This window comes from Phaethon aethereus (genome assembly GCF_964289735.1).
Source record: "Phaethon aethereus genome assembly, chromosome: 14".
Taxonomy (NCBI): Eukaryota; Metazoa; Chordata; class Aves; order Phaethontiformes; family Phaethontidae; genus Phaethon; species Phaethon aethereus.
Window position 1 is genome coordinate 19,464,933 of NC_138590.1, and position 18,143 is coordinate 19,483,075.

At 52.8% G+C, this 18,143-nt stretch overlaps 1 protein-coding gene across 1 annotated transcript in view; it reads left to right on the plus strand.

Moving 5' to 3' along the window:
* PDLIM4 (PDZ and LIM domain 4) overlaps positions 1–18,143 on the plus strand; it is a 48,324-nt gene that overhangs the window by 24,799 nt on the left and 5,382 nt on the right. The window contains exons 4-6 of the mRNA XM_082006252.1: positions 1,308–1,392; positions 15,424–15,602; positions 17,939–18,096. Coding sequence (XP_081862378.1) covers positions 1,308–1,392; positions 15,424–15,602; positions 17,939–18,096 — 422 coding nt within the window. The remainder of the gene's footprint in view (positions 1–1,307; positions 1,393–15,423; positions 15,603–17,938; positions 18,097–18,143) is intronic.

Below are 18,143 nucleotides of genomic sequence, written 5' to 3' on the forward strand. Positions count from 1 at the left end.
AAAAAACAGTTGGACAGACCGACTTCAAGTGAATTGTCCCAGCCTAAAATCAAATAATTAAGTAAAGATAATTTATCGGAACAAGACGTCTAGCTATGAGAAAGAGTTATGTTATTCCCTGTTGAAAAAGCTGTGGTGGTAGTACTGCATAGTGGTTTGGAACGAAAAAGGCTTAAATCCTCAGGGATGGATCCAAAGTGCGTTAAAGCCAGCGGGAGTCTTTGCTTTTGGTAGGTTTTGGATCAGACTCTGAGTTCGTAAAGGTAGGTTTGTACGCCGACCGGTTTAGATGCAAAATACCAAAGGTAAAAATTCCCCTCGAGGATTCCTGGGTTAAAACTCTGCTCCTTATTTCACTAACTTGGACTCTGCAGATAATTAAACCAAAGCTGAATGTGGTACGTGGCAGGGGCCAGGGTCCGACGAAGGAACACGACCTCCCGTTTTCGTTGTGCTGCAGACGGTGAGGGTGAACGGAACGCTTGGCGTTCGAAAGCGTCGTCGTGTGCTTCGTGCAGCTTCCACCTCCCGACTCAACCTCGCAGCGCCCAGAAAAAGCTCGTGTTTGTGTCGGCCGGACCTTGCTGGGCCCCTGCGGCTCCCGCATGCCCCGAGCATCCCGGGCGCCTCGGGGGGGAAAACCCATCAGGCACATGGAAAATCTTCGGGCAGTGTCCGTGTCCTGCTCTGGCTTGGCAGGGTCAGAGGTGCATCTGTGAATGCAGACTGTGTTTTTAGGGCTTTTTCTATCCAGCACCTGTGTTGAAAGGGTCAAGATGATTCACAGAGGGTCACGTAAGCCTTCTCCCCGAAAGGCATTGATGTAATTCCTGCTGTGCTCTAGTATATAGGCCTGCCAGGCAGTGCATCCATACAGACAGACATATGCACGCACATGTATAATCAGACTACGTGTCAGGATTCAGGGCCAGAATAAAGGGGCAAAGGCGGGAGTATGCGAAACAGGAACCACCACAAGCCTCTCTACTGATTTCTTGAACTGAAATAAGTCTATATCTTAAACTCCACGCTAAGCTGGAGCCTGTAGTTCAAGAATGGTTTTGAGGTTCATGGTTTTAATAGCATGGAACTGGCATCTCCTCTGTTCACCAGTGTACTATTTCTGGGGATAACGTTAGACAAACACGTATATATAGTCATTCTCTGGCAGGCCTATGTACTATATATGTTTGGGTTGGGTTTTTTTTGTGGGTTTGGTTTTTTTAAGTCTGTTTTTTTGTTCTTTGGGGGTTTTTGGTTTTTTTTAAAAGCCATTTAAGTTGAGTTTACTTAATTTCCAATTGCAGAGCTGAAGGGAAGACCTGGTCACCCCCTGTTCTGGAAGATGGCAAGGCTCAAGCGTACCGGATCAACATAGAGCCGGAACCACAGGTACGGCGGCGGCAGCCCCGCTCACAGGCTGCTCTTCCCGCTGGCTTTTCTGGGGTGAGGAGATGCCTATCTGAGATCCGGAAAGCCCTCTGCTCTGCCTGCGGTCCTTCCAGAGGTCACGCAGTTTCTGTGCGTGGTTTTAAAGCGCCGCGTTTGTTAGACTTTTCCGTGCGAGTCTCGCTGTGCTTTCCTTGGGCTGATAGAGCCCAGGCTCCTGGCCTAAACCCAGCTCCGGAACTGCCCTCCGTCCGAGTTAGGCTCCGTTGAATCAGCTCGCCAGTGGCGTGAGGAGGCCAGGCAGCCGCGGAGGGGGAGCCGCCAGCGCCGGGCCCCCCTCGGGGCCGTGGTCAGCATTATTTTGATGGAGCTCTTGGGAGCCCTCCCGCGGGCGCTGCCCGATGCCCGCCCTTCCTGGAGCACAGCACGCCCGGGGTCTGTTTGCGCCTGCCTCGGCCGGCGTGCCTCCGTCTTGGCTGCTTCCAAAATCCACCGCACGCTCCTGATCCTATGGCGGTGATTCACTTCACGTGGTGGTGGATTTTATTTTTTTTTTTAATGGTCTCCTCTTTTTTTTCCCCTTTTTTATTTTTCTGTCTCACTCCTTTCTCTTCCTTCTCTCTGTTCTGCAGCTTGTCTTTTCCCTCTGTTTTCAGCTCTTTTCCCTAGACCCTCCTGCCGGCACGCTGCCTGCACCCTGCCCTGCCTTCTCACCCCGTGGCTTCCGAGAGCCGGGGCGAGGGCAGCACCGTTTGCAGCACCAGCCTGCTACCGGGATGTGGATGGAGCTGAACAGATCTCCATCTTTCACACCCATCTCTTGACTAATCGCCTGGTAGCAAGGTCGGAGATGACTCTTGTTCTCCTTTGGCTCCTCAAGTGGAAGAGGAATGGTGTCTTGCTCCTCCCTTTCTGCCTCTGAGTTACCCGGCTGCTGGGTTTTTGAGTGTGCTGGCCCATGATGCCGGCTGTAGAGGCATCTGGGGAATGAGGAGGAGATCAGGAGGAGGGGATGGGTCCGGGGGGAGCTCCTGCTGTCTTGCTCCTCCCCGATGGGTGCTGAGCAGCTGCGCACGCTGCAGGCTTCCCCAGGGCACGTGCAATAATGGACGAGGCTGCTGAGACTCCTCATGCTGCAGGTTGGCCAACCCCTCCCAGAGCAGCGGCGGAGGCACCGGCGCTGCCGGCAAGCTTTGGAAAACAAAAGTGCATCAGTGCAGGCTGACAAAAAAAATCCTGCGATTGCCACAGCGACGCGGGAGCACGCTTGTGCTGCTGCTGGGCGTTCAAACATTGCTCATACGGTTTCCTTCCCCGCAAAGGTGGTTTGTGTTACACGCTGTTTCGTGAGAGCCCTTTCGCCGGCGCTCACAGCGTGCCCGCGCCGCTGGCTTGGCTCTGCGGCTGGTTCCCAGAGGTGGCTCTTCGAGTGCCCTGACAAGGGTGCCGAGGTCCCCCCAGCCCTCCCTCGGCTCAGTCCAGAAGGAGTGTGAGACCTGCAAGGGTGGAGAGGGCGGGATGAGGCTCCGCGGGGCGGCGTTGGCCTCGCTTCCCGTGGAGGAGCGGGGAGATGGCACTGGCAGCGGAGACGTCTCCGAGTGACTTGGATGGGGCTGAGCTGCCCCAAACCCTATGAAGAGCAGACCTGCACAGTCGTGCCCGTGACTGCTGGCCGTTGCAGCCCTGTGACAGATCGGTAGAATTTGCAAATATTTTGCATTCCCGCCTGGGGGCAGGGGGGAGAGCGGCTGCGGAACGGCAGCACGGGCAAACCCGCCCCGGTATCGCACACGAGCAACCCGCAGGTCTGCTCGTCTTTGCTGCGCTGATTGATAGAGCAGGGTGATCTGTGCGCTTGGGCTTTGAGTTCTGGCCATGTTTGCTTCATTAATCAATTACGGCAATCTTTTTTGACAGATATTTTTTCTTAATAGACTTTGATGTGCCCAAAACCCTATGAATAATATTAAATAAGGACCAAATGTGCAGCAGTTCCGCTGCCAGATACAACATTTCTGAGGTTTAATGCAGATTGGATTTGAATTTGACTATTAATATATGTTACATATGGATCCTTTTAAAAATTAGACAGTTACATAGAATATAATGAGGGGGTAGAGAGGGATTTTCCTGACTCCAGACCTACACTGAAAACGTCTAAATCTGTGGAGTACTCAGTGGGTAAAGCAGACGCGTTTGTGGCAAGGCACCGAGGGAGGCGTGCGAACAAGAATATGCAGGTACAGACAGCAGGTTCCTGCTTTTGCCCTCTTTTCAATGGCTGTATCCCCATGTTGTCTTGGTTAATGGCTTTTTTGGTCTCCCAGAGAGGAGGTGAGGAGGTACCACGTGCACATTAGAGTATTCTTGCTGTGGTTGCACCCCAGAAGTGCTGGTTGACACTTTTCCCTCCCCAAACGGACTATGCTTTGAGCGTGGTTCACACCGGCTGCTTGGGATGTGTGCCAGTAGCCGTCCTAACCCCTGTGTTACTGCAGATGTCCTCTGGCTTTCAGTTGCATCATGCTAAGGGTGACCATCAGCACCCAAAAGTGCAGACCCTTGCAGCAGGCATCGTGTCCCCCGGGAGCAGAGAGCCTGCTCGTGGCTGGAGTCCCCTATAGAGCTATGCCTTACGACCCAGAGCTGTCCTGTGCGGTGTTCATTCAGCCCCTATAGCAAAGGCACTTACTAGATTGTGAGAAAGAAAGGACTCGTTGTAAAGTAATAGCTTGGCTCAAAATGTGCAACCTCTAGGTGCACTTCCTCGCATCTGGAAAAAAGCAATCTGCTTTGAAACACAGGGAAAAAAAATTCTGCTGGAATTCTGCCCCTGAATCGCAGAAGTAGGTTTGGGGTTGTCCTTGAAAAGGGTTTTGAGAGTTTTAGCCTGAATGGTCTTTCCGGTAATGTGGAGCACATGCCTTTCCTTCCTCCAGGTTTTACTCTATCAACTTTTCCATCATACTGGGCAAAGATGTCTTGAAAGTCTTTTGACTTGTGACTACAGTAATTCTTGCTAGAGGCCCCGAAACATGTGAGCGTAAGCAGAATGCCTAAATCTGTGCCATTTCTAGGAAAGCATGTACCCTATTATTACATTCTAGTTTAATTGGGTGCAAACCTTTGTCTTGAAGGCAGTGAGGCTTGCAGTTCTCTTTTGTGCAAGAGAACTCGGCAGGTAGGGACCAGCTGATGAGCTCTCCTCTCTCTCCGAATCTGTTGTGGTTTGTGAGTTGAGCTTTGTGGAAAACCCCTACTCAGAGACCAAGAACGTAATCAATCCTCCTTATTAAAACTCCGATTAATGCCGCGACTGCAGGGAGTAACTGCCCTCACAACTGGAGAAGCTGGAAGCGGAGAGAGCTGCTTCTTCACAGTTGGCAGAAATGACACTGAGCAGGGTGCTAGCGAGTCATCTGCACGGAATAATACTTGAAGAAAAGCGGACTTTGGTTGTCAGTTGGTTACACTATACAAGTCTGTCCGGATGCAAATTCAGTGACATTCACACTTGCGTCCTAAATCGCGAAGGGCTGTGTCCTTGTCAGACCCGGTCGTGGGTGACGGCGGGACCCGCAGGGGTGCCGTGGGGCGGCTCGCTGCTCTCCAGCCGGCAGCGCCGTCGCGTCAAGCCGGGGTTCCCCTCACGCAGGTACGACATCGCTGCTGGTGTGTTGGGATCTCTGGTCTCGCTTTGCCACCGGCTGTTCAGCCGGTGTCGGCATCGCTGCGGGCACCGGCCCCGGCTGTCCCGCCCCGGCAGACGGGGAGAGCGGGAGCACCGAGCCGTCGGTTTCTGGAGATCCCGCTGTCTTCGGCTTCTCGTAGCGTGAGCTCGCTAGTCAAAACACCGCCAATAAATAATTAGTGGTGCTAATAAAAGGAGCGGATGTTTGTTTCCAAGCCCCACCGTCCGACGGAGGGCTGAGCGCTGGGCAGCGGAGAAGAGCTGGTCTTTCCGCAGCGTCGGGGGAGTCGCACAGACAGGATGAGGAGGCTGTTTTCGCCCATCGCTTCAGTTTTTTCTCTATAATGCGTTACTTTGTACTTGCCACCAAATGCTCTGTCCGTAGAGATTGATGTTAGCTTGCCCTGACTAAAATCAGGGGCAAGGCACGCAGCGTGCCGCGTGAAAGGGCCAGCCAGCACGGGGCGAAGAGGAGGAACCGGGGCGAACTTGCATCTACCGCAGCCTGAAGCGGGCCGCGCAAGAAACCCAGCGCCGCGTGCAAGCCGGGCTGACGGTCGGTGCAAAAGTACCCAGAGGTGCGTCGTTAAAGGGCTGTTGTCGGGCGGGCCGGGGTCCGTGCGGTTGCGGGGCTCGCGCTGCGCCGGCCGGCGGGGCACGGGTGACCCCGCGTCCCGGCGCCCGGCGGAGGGGCTGCTGCTTCCCCTCGCACGCGCCCTGCGGGCAGCCTGGGCTCTGCAGCAGCGTTGCCCCGAGCTCCTCGTACCTGCCCTGACCTCAGCAATAACCGCCTCGTCACGGTGCGTGTCTGCGGCGCTACTGGTGGTACTTGCTCCTAATTTAAGAAAACAAAGACAATCGTATGTGGGCTTCAGGTGTGAGGCCGAGCCGCTGGTGTCCCAGCTCCGGGCCCCGGGGACAGCAGCGGTGTCCCGCAGTGGAGCGGGGAGGGGGATTGGTGCTAACTTGTCCCTTAGCACTGATTTTGACAGCTTTAAAAGTGTCTTAAATATTCTCTTACTTATTTTACGATCTTAGTAGATTATCCTTACTTCTTTTTATTACGGATGAACGACTCCCCATTTGAAGAATGGGCTCCGGGCGTTGCTTTAAGCTCTCGGAGGGTCGGTGTTGTGCAGGAAATTTCCGTATACATCTTTGCAAAAGCAGAGGCTGTACTTACTTCTGTGAACCGGGGGTTAAAGCCTCCTCTCTGGAGAGGTGGCATTTCCTTTCCCAAGGCGACCGACCATCCTCCCTGGCCGGGATGTGCTGCGGCTGCTCCCGGGAACGCTCCGGCCGGGACCCCCGGCTCCCGCCTCGAGCCAGCCCTCGCGCCGGCGTTGACTCTAGTGCTCTCGGGGCAGAAGGAGGGGGAAGATGTCTGCCTCGGTCTTTGGGGAAAACAAGGGATGAGATAATGCCCTGGCACGAGAGCGGGTTCCCGTCGCGTGGGAACTCCCAGCTTGTTGTTTGAGGACTGATTTAATAGCAGAAACGTGCTGAATCCTGATGGCCGCTGTAAGCGGCGTCAGCCTTGAACTGCGGCAGCTTTTCACACTCAGACGTCAGGGGTTTGTACCCCACGAAAATCTGCTGATCTAATTTCCTGGGTGGAGAGGTTACACACAAGTTGGTGTGCACTTGTGCTTATTTTTTTCCTGTGATATAATATCGAATTATGTGAAAGCAAAGGCATTTTCTCAGTACCACTGTAATGTGTGGAACTGTTATAGCTATAATCTTTTGTGTGAAATCCTCTATATACCTCTTCTATAAATCAGTATCTTTATTAAGTGACTTCAATAATGCTGGTGTATGAAAGGGGGGGGGGAATCTTAGGATGAAGGGAAAAAAAAAAAGAAAAAAGGGAATGGAAACTTCAAAATGGTGTTTTCTTCTGTCCAGGTAACTTGAATAGTTCGTTCTCATTGAAGGTAAATAGGAGTTACACTGAAACAGTAACAGTGTGGCTTGATTTAAGACAAAATCGAAAATACCATCGGATAAGGAGCTAACACAGATATCCAGCATGTTATTTTCCTTGATAACATCGGTTTCAGCGACGACTCTGTTAACACGGGTAAGGAAACTGCGGGCCCGTGTGCTCAGGAGTACCAAGGTTTGCTGGGAAGCACACGAGTCGCTCGGTGGGTCTGTTCTTAGCCACCCGGAGGATTAACTGGCCCCACTTCATTTTTCCGTGTTGCTCACCTGCGATGAATGACTTGCTCTTCGCAGCCGCTTGTTCGACCCGCTGGGGTGGGAGCGCGCGGGGGAGCCATCCCCGAGCGGCTGGGCGCGGGGGGGTGCGGGGGGCGAGAGGGGTGCTCGCTGCGGACCCCCGGCCTGCCGGCGGCCAGCCGAGCGGCCGGGGCGAGGGCAGGGAGCGCATCCCGAAACTCTCTTCGGCAGGAGGGGTCGGTAAATGGCAGCCTGGGCGTGCGGGGGGCTGCTCCCATGCCCTGGCACAGCACGCAGAGCGCTGGGGTGTCCCGCGGGCACTGCCCGGGCTGGTTTGTTAGCGGGAAGGCCGGGGTGTTTGTCGTCTTTATTAATGAATAAAAGCAAAAGGTTGGAGCGTTCCAAAATGAAAACCAAAAATATTATCCTACCGCTTTTGTTGTGTTTTCTTGTGTGCCTTACCGTGGCTTTTACAGAAAGAGGTGTTTGGATAAGCCATGCCGATGAGGTAGGTGTCATTTGGGTTTAAGCTCGTAAGACTTCTGTAGTCTGAAGCTTAGCTTGTTGCCAGTGGGGCTTTTTTCCTCTCAATTAGCTGCTGGTAGTGGTTATGGAAAGAAAATCAGAAAGTGTGATACGGTAACAGCTGAAAATGCAACTATTCCTCTGACTGGGAGCAGAGGAGAGAGACAATAAGCTGTGAAGGATGACATTAGGACATTGATTGTTGGTGTCAAGCTTACTAGGTTTGTTCTTTAAGCCAAACACCAGATGGTGAGAAAAGTGATTTAATGGTAGCGTTGAGCGGTGGCTCGGTCCATTTAACGGGAACAGCCGCATCTTCCCTAAGAGGAGCGGGAGCAGACAGGAGGCTGGGGTGGATGCTTGTTCTAATGGGCTTTGGGGTTTGGGTGGTTTTTTCCTCTGTAGTGGGCATTATTTTCTCTCAGTGAGAAGGTTGATCCAACACGCGCGGCAGCCCGTGCACGGCGAGGGCAGCTCGAGGCTGAGCGCTGGCAGGAGCATCGGCCCGACGGCGGCACTGAGCGATGCTCTCCGGCGCCGCAGCTGCCTGCTCCGGTGCTGGAAAGCTGACCCCGAACGCTGGGAAGCAGAGAGAAAATCCTTCGTGGGGCTCAGACTGTCATTGAGCTTAGCGATGGCTAGAGAGTCATCTGGCAGGAGGGCACTGCTGCTGCTGAGGGAGGAAGACATTTCCAGGCTCTTCTACCTTTGTTACCCAGGGTTATTGTATTGCAAAAATACCTTCAGGTTTCACTGATGCTTATTTTTTGTTAATGGTCATTAGGTTTTCCGGTATGGATGAAAGTTAAATTCTACTTATAGGATACATAAAAATTATTTTATTCTTAGGCTTCTTCACCTACTCTGATTTCTTCTAAAATTACTTACCGTGAGCGTTAGTTCTGTTCACGTGTGAAACTCTGACTGAGGTTGGACTATGAGAGCTGGAGATACACCTCGCCTGAGCCTTAACACAAGTTCATTATGTTGCTGCAATGCAGTAGTTACTCCCATGTCCAAATGTACTTTGTCCGCAGAGCTTTGCCCGACGGCGTTTTGAAAATGCAGCCAGTACGTCCTGTGCCCTCCAGCTCGGCAGAGCCTGCGATCCCCAGCTATCTCGGTTTTTTATGAAAGTGTTAATAAAACCAATAGGTTTGTACAAAGCCCTCCTCTGTCTGCTTGTTAAACACCCCCTTGCACCCTTGATATTAAAAACATGCCCTTTGCACCGCAGCGGGCCAGATAAATGGAAACACATTTTAATCATTCTTGCTGGTTTTGGGTAACTATTTCCCATTGCTGTGGGTTTTTAAGAGACCGCTGGGGAGCCAGGTAGCTTAAGGGGTCATCGTGGCAGTGCAGCTCAAGTCTCTCTCGAGCCCTTTTAAGTGGCGCGAGGGCTGGGGCGTCTCCCGTGGGGTGTTTGCCGGAGCCGCTGGGAGCCAGCAGCCCCTTGCCGGTGGCCATCAGCGTGACCGCGTCGAGGTGGAGAAGCATGTGCTCCTTACGACGGGTCCGTGTAGCTTACTCCTCTCTAACTGTGAGAGATTGTCCCTGCGTTAGGTGCGTGCTGTCCTTGCGCGGTACAACATACAGCGCAGAACACGTGCTTGTGCCAATACAGAGCTGGAATATTTTCCCAGCTTACTCTAAAGCCACTTTTTTTAATAATACCTCGTTTTACATCACAGAGCCGCTTCTCGTGAGAGCACCCCTTCAGAAAGGGGTGGATGTCTTCCTCCTGGAAGTTAAGAAATTCCCAACCATCATTTACAAATGCTTTAGAAACTTCCCCATCCATGCGAATACGTTTCGGACGAGTCTCGTCAAGGCTGCTGTGACACCGTCAGAAGTGACGCGTCGTTTGGTAGGAAATGTTCAGCTTTTACCTCTCTGGTGCTGTCACTCCCGATCCGGCGCTCTCGGCCAGGTGAGCCGCAGCCTGGCACCAGCACCGGCGGCTCTCGGTGCCCAGGGCGAGGGCAGCCGGGGCTTTCGGCCAATCCCCAGCTCCTGGAGTCACGTGTTTATGGCGTTACTCCTGAAAAACAACGCCAGGCTGCTCTGTGTGAAGGTAGGTGCGTTTTACCTTGGAAATGGGGTTTTGTGGTTGGAAACTCACACTGATGGGAGATGGTGGGGCTGACCTCAGCCTGCTCCTTGCCATAACAGCAACTCAATACAAAGCAATGGAGACTTTCATATAATGCTTTTGCTGTAGCTTGCAGGAGTTTCAGCAGAAATTGCAGCATGTAATACAGGAATAAGTGCTTTAAAATGAGCCTGACTGCTGGGTCCAAGACCACGAAGCCGAGCAAACCTTAGCAGCGCTTGCAGGGGCTGCACCTCTGCCCATCGGGACGTGACCCACGGGTGCTTTTCAGCGTGTCCAAGACCCAGCATGAGGCCGTGGGGCTGGTTTTGAGCCGCTGTCCCGAGATCTGACCTGCTGTGCGCTAACAGCCGTGCCTTCTCTGGGTACGGACCGTCCTGGGGATGCGGCAGGCTGGGGCTCGGCCAGGCTCCAGGTTGAGTCATGTTTCACGTGAACGTTGGCTGCAGCCTTTTAACTAAAAGACCATCTGATTTTAAGGGTTTGGTCTTTTACTTAGAGAGATCTGAAAAACAAATTTGGTGTTTAGTTGATGACTGTGAAAGGAGTGTAGGAAGAAGGGCATGATGGATAAAGTTTTTCTTCAGACTGTGGTATACACTGAAAGAGGAGCTTGGCAGAATATTTTAAATCCATCTCATAAAATAACCCACGTGCTCCATTCATCCAGCTTCAGCAAACTACACCTGACCTTTTTTCTTCTGTTAATCTTCTGAGCTGAGCTGTATAGTGGGGTTGTACTTCCCAGAGCTTTTTAAAGTTAGATTGAAGTCTGCCTAGTCTGTAAAACCGGCATCTCAACAGGAGACCTGAACTGTGCTCGTGGGGAAATACGTGTTAAAAAGCTTTTACAGTTTCTCCTTTTCCCCCAGCTTTGGGAGCAGCCTTTGACAGAACACGGTGCGAGTTCCCAAAACTCCTAAGCAATCGCGTCTGGTGTGGCGTGTCTCTGAGCGCGACGGGCGATCGACTCCTGCAGCGCCGCAAAACACGGCCCCGAAGGGCACAGCTGAGGGCGGCTGGTGCCGAGGCGGCGAGCGCGGGGGGCTTCTGCTTGCCAAGAGACGGGTTAGGTTTAAATCCATGGGTTAAACTCTTCCCAGCTTCAGATCCCAACGTTACTCCTGTGAAGTAGGCAGTTGAAACGGCGTGCTTGCCTTGACGTATTTTAAAAAACGGAAGGAATTTATGCTTTTTGTTGACCCTACTAAAGGTGGTTTCAAAATATGATAAACTCTTTCCAAAAGAGAGAGGGACTGAGACTAATTTTCAAAACCTTTCCAAAATTCCTGGTTGGCTGCATGTTTTCTTACTTACGGGAACGCTTCTTTTAGCAGTGATTAGCTTGATAGAAGCATTTCATTTTTGAGTCTTCTGTCCTATGACTGTCCTAGGCCTTTGACTAAAAACCCTAAGGGATGAAAGTGTCTCAATTCAGCTACTCCAGCAGAGTGAGGGGCACAACGAGCAGGCAAAGCCTGTCTTCTTATCCGTTACCCAGAGTACACGCTGGCCCTGCGTGGCGAAGCCGCAGAGTATACTTATATTTCTGTTGAAATCTTCAGCTTGCTTCTTTTAGTGCTCCCCTATATGTTTCCTGAAATTGGAAGCGATGAGCCCTGCAAAAAGCATTTGAGCTTCATTCCGTCGCTGATTGTGCTCATTGCTGCGCTGGCTCTGTCCAGGCATCGCGCTGAAGCCACACGAGATACCTTCAGCTGGTGGAGGGGAAACGAGATTTGCTAATAAGCAGGCATGGAGCAGAGGCACTGGCTAGAAATTGAGTAAGTGCTTGTAGAAGGAAGGAAAATTGCTCTCCCTATTTCTGTCTCTTTGAGGAATTCCCGGGATTAAATCCAAGCAACCTGTCCCTCAGCATCTTTCCCTTTAAATATAGAAGGAAAATCGTTCCTTTCGTGCTCTCGATGCTGTGTTGCATAGTGGCGACAAGAGCCAGGCATCGGAAAACCAGTTAAATTTCCCTTTTCTCTTACCTTAATAAATGGTGGCACCCAGGAGCGTGCCTGGGGCTCTGTACACAGGGAGCTACAGCTCAGTCGGGCAAAGCTGACGGCATCTGGCTGTTGGTGTCCGAAGGTCAGTGGAAAGAGATGCAGTAGCTCAGACACGGCAGCCGACCCAACGTGTCTGGCTGGCACGTATAGCCCTACGGCAGCTCCGGGCAAGGCGCTGCTTGCCGCCGCCGCGGCTCTACCACACCTATAGGTATACGGCTGCCCCGGCTTCCCGCGCCTCCTGCCAAGAGACGCGCTGCCGTACGCCGCGACGCGTTTTTCTTCTGCTGGATGTAGTTCCTTGGGATACAAGCGCTGTGTTGGTAAGGGCAGCCCTTGCCTGTGCTTGATAAGGCGCAGGCTGCGTTTGTGCAACGCTGGTAAATGCGTCTGGAGGAGAAGGAGGTGTTTTGATGAGGCTGTGCACAGGGTGGCCAAGGCGGGTGGTTGCTGCAGGTCGTCTTCTTGGTTTGCTGCGGCTCATTCTCCTCCAAATAACCCCTTTTCCTCTGCTGATTCCTTCCCCTGGTAGGAAGGGACAGGCTGGGGGTCTCCAGCGAGGTGGTGGCCAGAGAAGGTCGGTCTGGCCGGGCACCGGCCGAAGGCGCGCGCTTGCGCATCGCGCTGCAGCCGCGCACGAAGCCACCCCGAAACCCGCCTGGGACCGGGACCTCACACAGCTCCTTTCTGGCTCTGCCTTGTGTCTGCCTGGCGCGGGACGGCGGCGGGGATCGCGCTCGCCGGGCGCGGGAGGCCTGGGCGCCGGGAGCTGCCAGTGCTGCCTGCCCGGGGGTTGGTCGCGCTCCGTAAGGGATGGTCCGAGCAGGCAAGCGTGAGGAAACAGATTGCGAGTTTCTGTTCCGTAGGCTAAAAGACTTCTCCGCGAAACTTCACGAGCCAGCTCTTGGGAAGGGTTTGCAAGCCCTCTTAATTTAAGAGAGGCCATAAAAAGCAGGAAGAGAAGCCAGCAGAGGAAAGCAGATCGGGTCCCGAAGGGGGGAGATTTTTTTCTGATCTTGAATTTCAGAACTGGAAAGAAATCCATCTGGTTCTAGGTTTCTGAGAACGAATGCATGAGTGTTTTGCACAATGCGAAGCCTTGCAGAGGTCTCGCAGCCTTTGAGGTGAACAAGGAGACTGGGCTCCGTCCCAGGAACAGCTTTTTGTGCAACGGGAGAGTTGTGTAGCAGAGAAACGGAGAGCAACGAGGAAGGCAAAGACCGGTGTGCTCTTGGAGGGGTTAATGCTTTCTGCGTGTTTCCCACAAAGCCTCTAGCTGCTCCCGACATGAAGCCCAGCTCTCCAAAGCCTGCGAAGAACTTGGTGGAAAAGGCTGAGGAACATCCGTTGCTTCATCTCTGTGGTCTTGGCCGGTAGGTGTTAGGGTAGCGGGAGCGCTCCGGTGTCCGTCGGGAGGAGCCCGTCGATCCCTACGGATTGCTGCTGGGTCACCTGTGGCTTTATCACACGGCTGAGGGGACGTAAGGGTGAGCTGCCAGCACCGCCACGAGCGTCCTCCTCCCGTGGGCACGGGGAGCTGGTGGCCAGCGGGGACGCCCGGCAGCGCAGGGCGGGCTCTGGGACGCCCCGTTTCCACCTCCGGCCTTTCCTGCCTTTCGGAGGGTGCCCGAGCAGTAAGTTTGAGCTTTATAGCAACATTTGTGCTCAATGTACAAATTGCTGAGCTGTTTGCTTTTTTGCAAAAAGCCGTTGCTTTTTTTCCCAAAACATTTATGATCTGTCTTTTCCTCTCCGTGTCACAGTTGAAAATGTTTTTCTTTTATTTCCCTTGAAATAATAATGTAAATCTGGGAATTGGAAACCCATCGCCTGGTTGTATTTTTGTTTTAAGGAATATAAATTGCGGAGCAGTTAAAATTATATTATTCCTGGCGGCAAAATTCCTTTTTTAATAGATAATTTGAAGTTGTTCTGTTGGAAGCAGCTTTCCCCACGTGTGTGTGCATGCACGGTGTGGAAGGAGCAGCACTGAGAGGGCTTGGGGCGGCTGCCGAGGCTTTCGAGGCGGTGGAAGTGCCGGGAGCGTGCCAGGAGCTTGCCGGAGTCTGCAGCTTTTCAGCTGGTGGCAGGAAAAAAAACCTCAAAGGCACCATCTTGCAGTTCTTAATTAAGCCCATTTTTTTATCAGTGGGAGTTTGCCTTAGAAAGAACTGGAGAATTGGACTTTCAAGATCTTTTTCTATCAGGATCTGTTTTTTATTTCTCTTAGCTGTTCATTTTTACAAGGCTTGGGAGCACCAGTGTTTTCTGCTATGCACCAGTGGTAGACACTTGTTTCCAATTAGTGTTTATTGGATTATTTTAGTCAAAAGTAAGCTTTGTATTAGAGCCCCGCGATATGCACTTTGTTATTTGTTCACAGGACGGTGTTTTCTTTTTCTGCTTGGTTTTGCTGCAGGTTCAGTCTACCGAAAAGCTGGTGCAGCATCGCTGGGGAACTGCCCTGAAACAGACTGAACCCCACTGAGCAGGTTACAGCCCCTTGCACGAGCACCTATTTCTTCCCTTAGTACGGGCGCGTTTCTGACTGGCGTGGCTGGAAATAGCAGCAGCCGGCGCGTGTCCTGAGGCTGCGTCCCGCTTTCTGCGGCTTCTCCCGATAGCTGGAATTAGCCCCTCTGTGGGGAAGGGGCTGCCGGTCGCTCCCCGGGCTGAGTGTTAGCAGGTAAAGCCTGGCTTAGGAGGCTTGTGGCAAGATTAGCGGTAGGTACTGTTGGATTTATGGGTGTGCTCGGGGCTGACTAACAAAGCTTTGGAAAAACACGCAGGTAATGTTTTATGTGGCTAAAATAACATGGAAAACTCGGCATCCGAGTTCCTGACTTGAAGTCTGACGACAACAAGATTTCCGTAGTCGGCCTTAGGAATTAAAAAACCAATGAAAAGATGAATACCAAGCTAAACCCTTGGCCTATGCGTTTCTCACACTGCTAATGACTGATCTTATTTTGGGAGAAAACCTCCCGAAACGAACACGGATCTTTGTGGACGATGGTAGTTGCAAGTAAGTGAAAACTCCGGGACTGGCCCCTTGGTTCAGGTCGTGCCCAGCCTGTACGCGAAGCTGCAGGGCTTGGGTTTTATCGAGTTTTGCTAACGTAACTCAGGAGTGATTGCCCTGAAGTCAGGAGAGCAGCAAGTGCTCTCCGAGTGATGTAACGCGAAATGAGAAGCAGATTCGCAGCCTTTCTTTTGCGGAAATAACAAATATGCTTTTACAGGAGGATAAATGCCGAATACTTGGCAGTGGCTCACCGTGGAGAAACAGGCAAGTTGGTTTGGTTGGAGACCAAGGAAAGCTGCATAGATTCAGCAAGATTTAACTGCAGGTCAAGCCCGAGTTTTCCTGCTGCGTATCTCTGCTTTCCACAGCACGTATAGAACGTTATTACTGCGAACTGCACGTCCCGATGCAGCTTCCCTGCGTATATCGGACTGAGAACTACAAATCTCAGGTTTTTCTGCTTTCTCTTCTCTTCCAGGACAACGGGCCTGCCCAGAGCAGGCGGCCGATGCCCCACGGGGCTGGTGGCAGCCCCATGGACAACAAGCCGATGCCAAACGTGCAGCACCACCACCCGACCCGGCTCTACGCTAACAGCGGCTCCGAGTCGGCTCTGCCGGGCCAGCTGAGCGGGCTCCACATCGCCCCGGCCCCGAGGTAGGGCGAGAGCATGGCTGACGTGCTGGGTCCCGCTGCTGTCCGTGCAAACTCGGTTTCGGGGGGGGTGTTGAGCTGCGGTGCTCCCAGAGCTCCTCGAGCCCCGTGGGTGCTGGGTTCGGCTCCTGCTCTGTTCGTCCAGCGTAGGTGGGAGAAAAAAAAGGGGCTTGGAGGTGCCAAATCCTGAACCAAATGGCCACGTGTGTGTCTGCAGCAACCGCAACGCCGCGTTTAAGCTTGTGGTGCTGGAGCAGTGTTCGGCTTCATCCCGGAGGTGGGTGAAGGCGCCGGTTTTCCAGATCTACGTAAGATCCTTCTATTGCCGACGGGGGCAGGTCGATCAGCGGCATCAGATCCTGTCCCCAGGCTGGGATTAGTGCCAGGGAGCGTCGCATGTGTTAGTGTCCTGGATTTTACAAAGTACGCATTCGAGGCAGGACGGAAGGGTTGTGCCCTCTTCGGAGTGGGGGGTCGCACAGCCACAGACCCGGGAGCAAACGCTTGGCCTGGGCGCGGGAGGTGTCCGCAGAGCAAGTTAACCCCAGGAACGGGCATGTTTATAAAGGTAAGATCTGCTCGGTGCAGCTGCCGGGGAGGCTGGGAATACGTAATGCTCGTAGGAAGGAAAAAGCTTTTTGTGTAGCCAAGAACAGTTTGGGTGGGTAACTCGGACTTTGAGACAGGCCAGGTTGTGGGCTGCGATGCTTTCGCACGCCTTACGCTGCTGCTGATTTATGCTCCTCCAGGCCAGCAAAACATTCTGCAAGAAAGTAATGTCTGTATCAAACACAAAGAGCAAAGAGAGTTTCTTTTCAGCTCGGGAACTCTCTGCCGGCACGAATTCATATTTCAGTGATGCTGCGAGCCAGCTTATTCCCTGTGCTGCTCCAGGGAAGTTAATGAAGCTGGAAAGAGAACCGCACAAAAAAATAGAGAGGACAAAATCCGATGTTATCTGCGTGTGAGCCAAAAGCCGGGAGATTAGCTTGGGTGTTTGAGTAGAATTGGGTCAGAAGTGCATTCTCTTTGGATTTGTGCTTGGTCGGGCTGGACTGGTCAAAACCTGCCCTTTTGGGTTGAAAATGTGTGAATTGGTGTATGAGGGGGCTGTAGCGGGCCAGCCGGGGAGGCCTTGGGCTGGCCGGGAGTTGTGGGGACGGGTCCTCAGCTGCCTCGGCAGCCCTGATCCCCGGCAGCGGCGCTTCTGCCCCTCGTCGCGAGAGGTTGCGGCCGTCGGAGCCGCAGGAGAAGCTGGTGGGTCGCTCCCAGGAAACGGAGCTTTGGCTTTTCTTTGAAAGTGAATTTTGTTTGGGGTTTGGTTTTTTGTCTTTGAAAGTGAAATTTGCTTGAAAGTGAAATTTTTTAATTTTTTTATTAAGTGGGCCTGGCTATAATGCCGGTGGAGAAAATGAGGCAGGTGATGGCTGAAATGTGTTAAGTGATCTGATGGGGTTCAGGGCTCTCGCTATTTTTATTGGTTTTATAATGACCTTGATGACCTTCTCCTTAAAAAGGCAAAGGAGCCCCTTCCCACGAAGCTGTGCTGTGCCTCAGGGCCTCAGCGAAGCACAGCAGCGCTTGAACTCGTCTCTGCTCAGCCGGACACTTAAACACGTACCCAAAATAATTTTGATTCCAAACTGCGCTTTTCGTGTTTTGGTGTATTGAATGAACTGGAATGATGGTTTAAATTACTCTTCGTTGTACCCCCGTCGTGCCGCGTACGGACAAGGAGCAGGGTCAGGTCTGGGTGCTGAAGGTCGGCGCGCGGCTGGAAGGGGAGTTACGGGGCTGCTCTCGTGTCCCGTCCTCGGTGCCGGGCAGCCCGGTGGGGTGGTTTTCTCAGTTCGAGCTGTGGGCTGTGTCTGGCAAACGGCTCTTTTAATGCACTCACCTACAGAAACACTGACTTCGGAAGAGACGCTTGCGGCCCGCGGGGAGACCTGCTGTCACGCCTGCGCCGGGTGCCCTAACGGGGCTATGACGGGCGGGCAGAGCCCCCGGCCCTGCCTAAGCCATGAAATGCATTGTTTTACCCGTTATTGCAATAAATTCCCTGTGTGGCAGAGCAATTTACAGTGCTTGTAAGCAGCTGCCCTCTTTCCTGAAGGCATCTGGTAACTGGGCCAGCGCTGGCTGCGTTGCGCAATCGGAGCAACCGGGAGGGAGTTTAACTTCCCTGGTTCGGTGGCTGTTCCTCCGGGCAGAGGCAGGCCTGGGAACAGAGAGGTGTTTAATTGGATCTGTGGGAATGTGGAGGTTTCAGTACCTCCCTGATGAGCTGACAACTGCTGTTTATATTTGACTTAAGCCTTTCTTTCTTTTCTTTGAAACAGCATCGACCCCTTGAAGTCTCTCCCTCGGAATAGAAATGGGATTGATGTGGAGTCGGATGTCTACAAGATGCTTCAGGATTATGAAAAGCCCATTTCGGAGCCTAAGCAGTCTGGATCCTTCCGATACTTGCAGGGCATGTTGGAGGCTGGCGAGAACGGTAAGGAGGTTGGCACCCACAGCAAGTCCCAGCGAGTCCCCTACCCC